This window comes from Symsagittifera roscoffensis, chromosome 4 (assembly GCF_963678635.1).
Source record: "Symsagittifera roscoffensis chromosome 4, txSymRosc1.1, whole genome shotgun sequence".
NCBI lineage: Eukaryota > Metazoa > Xenacoelomorpha > Acoela > Convolutidae > Symsagittifera > Symsagittifera roscoffensis.
Genome location: NC_087065.1, coordinates 67,670,697 through 67,681,430, shown reverse-complemented (window position 1 = coordinate 67,681,430; position 10,734 = coordinate 67,670,697). Strand labels below are relative to the sequence as shown.

Sequence of the window (10,734 nt, the reverse complement as noted above, 5' to 3'; positions counted from 1 at the left end):
TAATTTTGGTGTTTATGACACTTTTTTGCTTTATATGACTCTTACCCCTAATTTTCGTTATTTTTACCCAAATTTAGACCCATTTCGGGTTTTTTCATCTTACCCCCAACTTTCTAGTGCCTGGTGCCTTTCCCAACATTACTCTACCTATTTTTGTCCATACCACCAACTTTTAATGACTTACCTCTAATTTTGGTGTCTATGGCACTTTTTTGATATTTTTGACTATTACCCCAAATTTTAGTTGTTTCAACCGAATTTTGTACCAATTTGTTTGTTTTTAGTTTTACCCCTATCATTCTAGTGTCTGGTGGATTTCCCAACAAAACTACCTATTTTATGCCATAGCACCAACTTTTGTTGACTTAATTTTGGTGTTTATGGCACTTTTTTGATATTTTTGACTATTACCCCAAATTTTAGTTGTTTCAACCAAATTTTGTACCAATTTGTTTGTTTTTCGTTTTACCCCTATCATTCTAGTGTCTGGTGGATTTCCCAACAAAACTACCTATTTTATGCCATAGCACCAACTTTTGTTGACTTAATTTTGGTGTTTATGGCACTTTTTTGATATTTTTGACTATTACCCCAAATTTTAGTTGTTTCAACCGAATTTTGTACCAATTTGTTTGTTTTTAGTTTTACCCCTATCATTCTAGTGTCTGGTGGATTTCCCAACAAAACTACCTATTTTATGCCATAGCACCAACTTTTGTTGACTTAATTTTGGTGTTTATGGCACTTTTTTGATATTTTTGACTATTACCCCAAATTTTAGTTGTTTCAACCAAATTTTGTACCAATTTGTTTGTTTTTCGTTTTACCCCTATCATTCTAGTGTCTGGTGGTTTTCCCAACAAAACTCTACCTATTTTATGCCATAGCACCAACTTTTGTTGACTTAACCCTAATTTTGATGTTTATGGCACTTTTTTGTTGTTTTTAACAATTACCAATAATTTTCGTTGTTTCAACCCAAACTTGTACCAATTTGTTTGTTTTTTGTTTTACCCTTATCTTTCTTTTGTCTGGTGGCTTTCCCAAAAAAACTTTACTCAACTTAGGCCATACCACCAACCTTTGTTGACTTACCCCAAATTTTTGTTTATGGCACATTTTTGTTATTCTTAACTATTACCCCTAACTTTCGCTTTTAAGCCAGTTTTAAACCAATTTGGTTGTTTTTCGTTTTACTGCTAACTTTCTAGTGTCTGATGGCTTTTCCAACATTAATCCACCTAAGTTAGGCTATATCCCCAACTTTTGATGAGTTACCCATAATTTTTGAGTTTATGGAACTTTTTTGCTTGCCCCTAACTTTTTTTAGACTAGGGAACTATGGCAATTTTTGATGGCAAAAATTTGCTACATGGCACTTTTTTGTGGCATTTTTTGCTAGAGCGTTTTTCTGCTCTTTGGCACTTTTTTGCACCCTCTTAAGCAAAAATTGTCAAAGAGCAGGACTCTAATACTTGGTGTTCTACAATTCTGAAAGAGTTATGCTGATAGTCAGACTGTATCGGCTATTTCCCCTTTAGTTTGCGCTCTCTTCGGCTCTCCTCTGACCTGACTAGCTAGCTCAGCAAATCGTGGGCTCAGTAGGTAAAAACTTCTTCAATCACAATAAAAAATTATAGTGTCCTTAATGAGCTACCTACTTTTAACTACTTCCGTACAGAGCCCGCTTCTCGTTTCGTTCAATCGCTTCGCCAACTCGCTCGTCGTTTTCCATTTGAATCGATTCCAGAATCGCGAACGAGTACCAACTCTACCGCGCAACTCGTTCATGCAACAAATTGAACCCGGTACAAAACTCGGGTTAAAATCAGCTAAACTAATTAACTAACAACTGTGAGACAGAACTAGCCTCGCTTCAAGCAATAGCGTCCTCCACGGACCAACTATTCGTCTGATCTTGCTCAATCGTTCTCTTTCTAACTTGGAAACAACTTAACTCTGTCTCAGTATCAAATGTTCTGCCTAAGGGTAGGTTACTTTTAGTCTCGATAATGATTGTCTATTTGAGTTTTAGATAGTCAGAGTTATGTCGTCCCTACAAGTCCTGACATTTACGTTGGTACCCCTTTCGCAAGGTCTTCATTGAATTCTTCCTCTGACAACACTAGTCTTGTGTTCCAAGTTCCTTATAGCTATCTCTAACTAAGTTATGCAAATACCAAGTACAACTTCACCTCCAAACCGAGTTATGTTTAATCAACATGTCTACCTAGGTTTTAATTTAGTTATCCCATTAACGTTCCGACCTCCCGAGGGTAGGGGAAGACCCTTTCTATGGGTCGCTGCTTCATTCCGAGCGTCTAAAATTTCGCTCTATACTCTTTTCGAATTACGACCTTCAAGCTATAAGGGGAACGTAATTTGTTTATTAAGGGTCAAATTGTGCTAAGAAGCCACCTCCGGGGAGCTGCGTAAACATCCCGTCCCTACATGTTATTTAGGAGCCTCAATTTGCATGCTATGCTCCTATTATCGCCAATTTTCTCTAAGACTACTTCAGTCTAATTGAATTTCTATTAATAGCTCATTCGCCAAGTTATGTTGAACCCAATGTTTGCCAAAACCACTTTAATTAGTTCCACTACTTCGATAACTTAATCTAGAAACTGATACCTCTTTCAGCTTCTTCTTCATTTCCCAAAAGGTAAGTTTCCTCCCAATTATGAGTAAGGTGACCGATTCTCGTTCCCAAGGGCTAGGGGTTGGGGAATACGCCACTTTCCGGTGTTAATCCAAGGGTTTTCTACGCTATTTACGACCTAAACGCCCAACGGTCATTCCGGGGTCAATCTTCCATATCCAGTTTCAAAATCCCATAGGGATTCTACCTACCAGGTTTCATCTTTATCCCATAAATACTTCAAGTTATCCCACTTCAAATGTCCATTATCACTTTTCCTGGGAAAAGGCTTTTAACACAGGAAGGAGCTGTCGGAGGGGTTTTACTCACAGGGGGTCTTTTTTTGGGGAATGAGTTGTAGTGTCTATTGCCTCCGTAAAATCATTGTCACCGTTCGTTAGTTTGCGCAAATTGCATATTTACGGTCTAAGGAGTATTTCCCCAGGTGCTTCCTGTCGAACCGCTGGATTTGGCTCAAACTATAACACATAATGTACCTTGCCACTATCTATGATATCGTAAAGTTATAGCCCCCTGCGTTCATTAGTGCCTGAGAAACGGCTTCCGGAAGTCGGGGTGTGTACTATTTGCATAGGGCATAACACCGGAAGTAGAGGTCCAGGGTTTCGGGATTCTAAACTTACCCTTCCTTTGACTAAGTCTAAAACAAAATATATTTTGGTTCTATTCCAATCGCTATTTGTACTTCCGGGAACCGTTATCACTTGGGCCGGGAACCGTTATCACTTGTCCCCGGGGGTTTCGAGGGGTCTGGATTTTTGCAATCCCGGGTCAAATCATCTCTAGTAACCATCCCAGCAGTTTCATAAAGCTAGCCACGGTAGTTTCCAATTGGGTGGGTTATCACAATTGGTACCTTTTTAAAATCCTGACTAATCTTAGTTTGTTTTGGTCGATTTTGCAACTTAACCAATTATTCACTTTCCTGCTTTATCGTATTGATTCGTCAATACCGAGCTACGTACAACTCATTGACCTTCACTACACTGCATGCATTACTCAAGGTAAAACTCTCAGTCAAAGTCTGAGTTTGGCAAAAAAAGGCTGGGATAACCGATCGTACACTTCGAAAAAAATGTCTTCCTTTTTTTTTAGGTCGACCAAATTATTTTCTGAGCTCTCCCAAATCGCTTAAAAGGCCCTACTTTGGCCAAATGTTTGCGCCGCAGTCGAATGTTTGAAAAAATAGGCCAAAAAAGGCCTTTTTAGGCACTTCTTGGAAAATGTTGGCCAGAATGAATCCATAACGGGAAGCACCTCCCCCCAATCGGCCCCTGAAAAGCAACCTAGTTTGAGAAAACCTGTTCAATAGCTTCTTTTTTTATATTCTGCAGGGAAATTTGAAATTTAAAGGGCCTTTTCCATACTAGAAGTCAGTCTCATTTTTTTTGGTCCATTTGAATATTGAATTTGAGTTATCCGAGAGCCTAATGCTTTTTATTTTTAGCAAATGAATTCGAATTGAACTTATAAAGCAACCGAAGTTTACTCCGCGAAAAAATCAATTTTAAAAAATTACTGAAAAAACGAAGAAAAAAGCATCACAACCTATATATTTTCACTACCTTCATTGACACTTAGAACAATAATTATTAAAACAGTTAAAACCAGCTAAAATCGCTGTTTGATTTCAGTTTTCGACGTTATCAACTGGAACTGGGCTCGATACATGGCGTGTTTCGAAAACTTTCTCTGTGTTAAATCCTCTACCAGCTAACTCTTCATTTTCTCCATCAAGCGAATATTCATTAATGATCAACTTCGGCTGACCTCTGAACTCCTCCGACCAAGTTGATGACGTCTGTCGTCTTTCAGCCGAGAGCGATCTGTCCCGGACTCTGATTTCGACACCCATGACCGCTGGTTGGTCGTCTCCTTCGTCATCCAGCACTGGCTCGGTGGCGAACACCCGGATTGAAGTAGTTTCTGCTTCAACTTCAAGTTCTTCCTGCTTTTCTTCCACTTTATTTTCTTCTTTACTGTGAATATTTTCAGAGTCCGATTGGGCTCCAAAGTCACTTGTTTGTGGCTAAATACAAAATTTATTCCACTCCATTTTAATTGTAGAACACAAAACTTAATTTACACAGCAGAGCCGCACTATGATCCAATGTATGATTACATTGACAGCTAAACGCGCGTTTAAAAAAAAAACGTTATTTCGTCAACTAACCAAAAGAGACTAAACGTGTCCTTATGTTTTTTTTTTAAAATTTAGGTAAGAATGTTTTAGCAAAGCAGGTTATTTTACGGCTAAGTGAGAGCTCGAAAAATCAATTTGCTCAACATCATGGTGAAAAAATTCAAACCCCTTGATCCTTGCTGGAAATTGATTTTTCGGACAATTATCTTGGCCTTTAGGAGATTTAGGAGGCCTTTATGCGGCTAGGTGTTCTAGCAGTCCGGTTTTTTTTAGTTGACTCGAAACAATGAAACAGTCAGAACGCTAACTTCAATCGCGGCATTGCAAGTAGAATACGCTTGTTCCGCTGCGCTTACATCCGACACGAAAGGAACCAGTGTTTGCCGTTAAACTTGTTTGTTTTGCTTAGAACTTTGTTGAGAAACCGTGAGATAATTGTATTAATTAGAGAAGCTCAACCCCAGATTACACGACATTTTACTTCAATCAATCAATTATGCGTCAATTTTTGCTGCCTCCACAAACCTGTCACTCAATGTCTGCTAAAAGACCTAAATTTCAATTTGTATGCAAAAAAACCGGTCTGCAAAAAAACCGAGATTATGAGTCTTTCCTTCCGTTTTATATTAAATGTTAATCTCGCTTCACAAGTAACGAATGTGAAAAAAATTGATAGGATTTCAAATCAATTTTGCTATCCGTTTTTCTCCTAACTTAGAACTCCTTCCTTAGAAGTTGAACTTTGAATGCATTTCAATATTCGAAACAAGTGGAAACTCAATCAAGTATCTTACCGGATCCTCATCAGTCTTCTTCTCCGTGCCATCTGCAACTTCACTTTCCTTTTGAGTAGAAATGGGGGGAAGCCCTTCGTTCTTCTGCTTGTCAACATTTGACCTCCATGCATCCGGAGACTGGCAGATGACACAGTCGCTGGCTCTGGACCCACTCCTGGCGACAGTCGCCGATTGAGGTCTGGAATTGGAGTGCTTCGACAGCGCTTTGTCAAATACTTCCTTCGGGAAACCTGCGCAGTAAAAAATTGATAATAAAACCTGAGAATTCCTGTTGAGCTTGCTGAGATCTGATGCAAATTTTTCCTTCGTAATTTCACCACGTACAATCAACACATCAAAAATCATCTCAGATAGCATTTTATGGGAAACGTATATTGCTTTCACAAATACTAAATTTGACCGAAATCACCCAAATTTTAAATTTATGAACAGAACCAAAGTTTACTGATGATCTTGGCTCTTCAATGTCCACTAGTTACCGTTTTGAAAATGACTTACCTTGCAAATGGGAAATCTGCCTGTCAGTGTGTGCACTGTTCAGCCTTTTTATATTCCGGGGATTTATCTGCCCTTCTCCCAGCTGTGTTGTTGGCGTCCTTGGAGTCGAGCTAACGGAGGTTCCTTTCGTCGAGTACCCGCTAGTTGGGCGACTTGGGGTCGGGGTCTGATCGAACACTTCCCTGGGGAGGGGGCTCTTCAGACGCGATGTCAGCTCAGTCTCGCTTGATATGACACGGCACTTGGCGCTTTTTCTCCTGAATCGGCGGTACTTATTGTCTATGTACTCCGGTGGCGTTGGCGGTGAGTAGTAATCGAAGATCTGCAGATGATGGGGACTGGTGAAGTTCTTCCTATAAAAAAGATAATTTTCATAGATTATCAATTAGATGAAGCCATGGTCGATTGTACCAGGTACTGTACTTCAAAAATGAATCGCCTCAACCGTTCTCCAAAAATGACTCCGAAACCCTCCAAAAGTGACTTGAGTCATTTAGCCCGGGTCATTTTCGGAAATAGTGCCAAAAACATCCGAAAACGACTTCTAACCCGAAATCGACCAAAAAAGACTAAAAAACATGGAATTACGTCCAAAGCGTCACAAATCCCCGGAAAACCCAAAAAATCTAAGAAATGGGCCCAAAATTTACCAAAAAGACCCAAAAAATGAAAAAAACGCTGCTAGCCCTAAAATTCTCCAAAAATTGACTTCTAACACCAAAAATCAACCAAAATCGCAGGAAAACCATCAGATTACCGCAAAACAATTAAAAAGCGTCACAAAGCACTGAAAAACCGAGAAAACGCGAAAAAAGATCCCAGAATTTTCCAAAAACGACCAAAAATTGACAAAATTGTTTCTAGCCCTTAAAACCTCCAAAAATGAATTCTGACTTCAAAAACCCCAAAATCGACCAATATACCCCCAAAACGTATCGCCCCCAAAACGTATCAAAAAGAATAAGGGATTACCCCCAAAACGTATCAAATCCCCGCAAAAATCTAGAAAACGCAAAATGTGCCATAGTCCTCCAAAAAGGACCAAAACTGACAAAAATGGCTCTAGCTTAATATAAGTCCAAAAACGACTTTCAACCCCAAAGTTCCCAAACATTTACTTAAATAGCCGGAAAAGATTGAGATTACCCGGAAAGATCCTAGACAACGTCAAACACTCTTGAATAACCGAGAAAACCAAAAAATGGCCCAGAATTTTCGAGAAAAAAAAAACATTGACAAAAATGCATCTTGCCCCAAAAACCTCAAAAAACGTCTTCAAACCGCAAATTCACCCAAATCAAGCAAAATTAACACCGAAATTACATTGAATAACCTCTTCAAGGTCAAAAAACTCGATGATGGAAAATCAAAACCTCTTTGTGAGCTAATTTGAGAAAATTTTTGAATGGAACTACTTTTTGTCATGAAATCGTCATTTTCCTTAACACTGACAGCTTAATAAAAAAGTTTTTTTATGGTGAATTGATTCTACTCTATGGAACAATGGTCCAAAACATCATGATAAACTTAAAAGGCTAACAAAAACAGAATACGGCCTTGATAATGGATATAAAAATTGAAACCAACACAGATCAATTCTAGAGGGTGAGTTAGGGTCAAGATTTTTTATAGAGAGTTTTTTTCTGATGAACTAAGGGTATTTACGAAAAGCTCTGCCTATCTTTTATCCAGGAGTATCTTTAGTTTTAAAAAAAATTGAACTTTAAGATAATCCTCGAAAGTAGATAAAAGTAGAATAAGCAGCGCTTTCTACTTATCTAGTTACGAAGCGTAAATTTATGTCCCATCAAGTTCGGCGCATATTTGAGTTTTAGAACGGAAATGATCTAGGCGGGATTTGAACCTGCGCTGAACCCCCCCCCATGATGCACTGTGTATAAGCTCGGCTACTGTCTCTGTATGCAATTATAGTTCAAACTTGTTATATTCAACTATACTTCAAACTTGTATTTACATTTGCTCAGCAACAAGTTCATGCTTGATTTGTCCGCGATGTCTCGCGTAATATGATCTAAAATGCTGCATTGGATGAAGTTTGTCACCTATAAACGGTGAAGTCCCATTTGTACCAACGTTCATTTATACCAAAATGAAAAATCGGTCCCATTTGTACCAAAATTATTCAACTGGTTTTCTGATTGGTCGAATAGTGAGCCGACGAATTATAACAAAAATTTTCTACTCTTCAAACAAGAAAACTAAGCAGCAGAATAGTGACCGCCGCAGTCGCGCCAACGTGTTGCGAGCTTGCCAACAGAGGGTAGGATTCTATACGAAAATTAGAGTCGGTTATCGCCGCAAAGCGGCGACGCGCGCGTAGCGCGCCCACCGGCGACCTTAAACCAAGAGCTTAAAATAGTCGGCTTAGTAGTCATTGGCCAATTGAATATTTTTGGTACTAACGCGATGGATTTTTTATTTTGGAACAAATGGGACTGATTTATCTTTTTGGTATTTGTGAATACCCACCCCTATAAACATCCATATGTGATAGAATTGAGCCTTTGGATGATTAAAACTGACTTTTTCATAGTTTTTAATTTGTACAGTTTTTTCAACTTAACACTCAGGGTAGGTGCTTTTTGTGCAAACTCGACTCAAAGTGTTTTTTTCATAAAAACAAAATTAAAGTAGTGCATATTAAAAAAACCTTGCTAATTAGATCAGTTTGATTGATAAAAAAAAGCTACCAGTCAGTCAGCCGTGGGTTATACCGAGTGCCGGTACCCATTTTTGCTTGTTTTGACAGGTCTTTGAATGTTTTCATGTGAAGACCTGCATGTTAGTTTTGAGGATCCTTATAAGGGACCATAATTATATAAGGGACCACAATATCCACTACGCCAGTCATCTACAGATTTGACTCCGTTTTCCGGACTGTCGAAGATTCACCTGTTCATGGTCAGAACGAAAATTGAAGACTGGGCTTCCTCTACTTCCGTGTAAAATGATGTGAATTCCAACTCTTGTCTAGAGACTTTGTCAAGTAGATGTACGGAGTGCACATCCGATGTTTTTCCAAGGGGCTGTTATGATAGTTGGACAACTCTCAATTTTATATGTGGTTTATATGTTGTTTTTATTGAAGAAAAGTACTATTTCCAGATAGATAATCATTGGTAAACGTTCCTAAACTACCACTAAAAGTGGTAAATTCATGAAGCCTACAGATCCAGCCAGGAAAAAAGCGCGGTGCAAAGATTGAAAAAAGAACAAGAAAACGCGTATGACAGTGAGGGCGTCTGTGCTGAAGAAAAAGAATGTTGAGCAAATTTTAAACGACATGCGCGATCTTGATCGCCGGGAATATGACCCGGAACATGAAGAACTTCGTGGTCCCCTTGTGGTGCAAGACATGGTCATCAAAGAAAAAAGAAGAAAATGGTAGAGACATTGGACAGAGTGCTTAAGTTGTACAACCGAGATGATCCTGAAAGAGCAGTACGAACAAGAAAAACGACAAAGGGATCATCATTTCGAAGCAATTAGACAAACGATGTTCGTGAACTTCAACGACATTCCCTTGCCATCCGATGAACCATCGGCACCCGGATCTATCACAGTTGTTACGCAACTGCCACCTCAGCTGTAATTGCGAGCAGTGGCAAATCTCCCCCAGGTCCGCCACCTGGACAACTCCCTTTGAAGAAGTTCAAGCAAAACGCGTCAGCGCGTTACAGTGAATTTGAAGAGAAGAGTCTGATGTCTGGGAGTCTAAGTATGCCTCCAAATAGTAGAAACCTTGATCCTCCCGTTCAGGTAAGACTAATGGCTCTAGCTGAACAGCCGAAATCAGGTCAACCTATGCGCCCATTGCCTACGAGAGTAGATGAACCTCTACCTCCAGGCGTAGCACATCCAATGATGCCTCCTCCTCGTGGAAACCAAGTACCTCTCGGCAGTCGAAATCCTAACAGACCAGATGGAACCGCACCTGGATCAGTTTTCACTGCTCCACCAAGTATTATAGAAAACACTCCAGCAATAATGATACCAGCCAAGCCACAAATAAACCTTGCGCTCAAAACGGCTTCAACTAAGGGAGTACTCACAACAGTACACTTCTTGTGTACACTATCTGTGGGACTAGCACATGAGCTGAAAAGTCCTCAGCACTCAGATTTGACTGCTGGTCACGATATTCCTACGTCTTATCTTTCAACAATTTCATATGTCATCTTTTTCTGTGTGCTTGCAGTTCTGATTGTCCTCCAAATCTTTTGCTGTGTTAAATGCCGTAAAAAAAGTTTCCTGATGAAGATCTAGAAGAGGGAGAGTATTGCCAACACAATTATGCATCGCAAGATGAAAGTGGTATCTTGTACAACAACTCTACAATTCGGGTCTCAGCCGTATGACAACGACCACAACGATTACGTAGTGGATCTTATCTTGGATCATCAAATCCTACAAAAACTCGCTGGTTGCCCCCATTAGCATGTACGAAATAATGAAGAATTGCTGGTGCTATCTTTCTACAGCTCGGCCCAAAGCGGAGTTGGTGGAACAGTTGCAATTGGAGGCTGCACGTCCAAGGATAAAATGGAAGATGCACTGTTCACCGTTGCCACACCATAACTACATCAATATGGAGGCTATCGTGCGACAGCATC

The 10,734-nt window shown here is 39.6% G+C and overlaps 1 protein-coding gene across 1 annotated transcript in view; it reads right to left on the bottom strand.

Moving 5' to 3' along the window:
- Nucleotides 1-4,201: 4,201 nt before the first annotated feature.
- Nucleotides 4,202-10,734, bottom strand: part of LOC134843987 (uncharacterized) — a 46,606-nt gene continuing 40,073 nt past the window's right edge. Inside the window, exons 6-8 of the mRNA XM_063860414.1 lie at nucleotides 6,101-6,453; nucleotides 5,600-5,832; nucleotides 4,202-4,691 (exon numbers count right to left, since the gene is read on the bottom strand). Of these exons, the coding sequence (XP_063716484.1) occupies nucleotides 4,293-4,691; nucleotides 5,600-5,832; nucleotides 6,101-6,453 (985 nt within the window). The 3' untranslated portion in view covers nucleotides 4,202-4,292. The remainder of the gene's footprint in view (nucleotides 4,692-5,599; nucleotides 5,833-6,100; nucleotides 6,454-10,734) is intronic.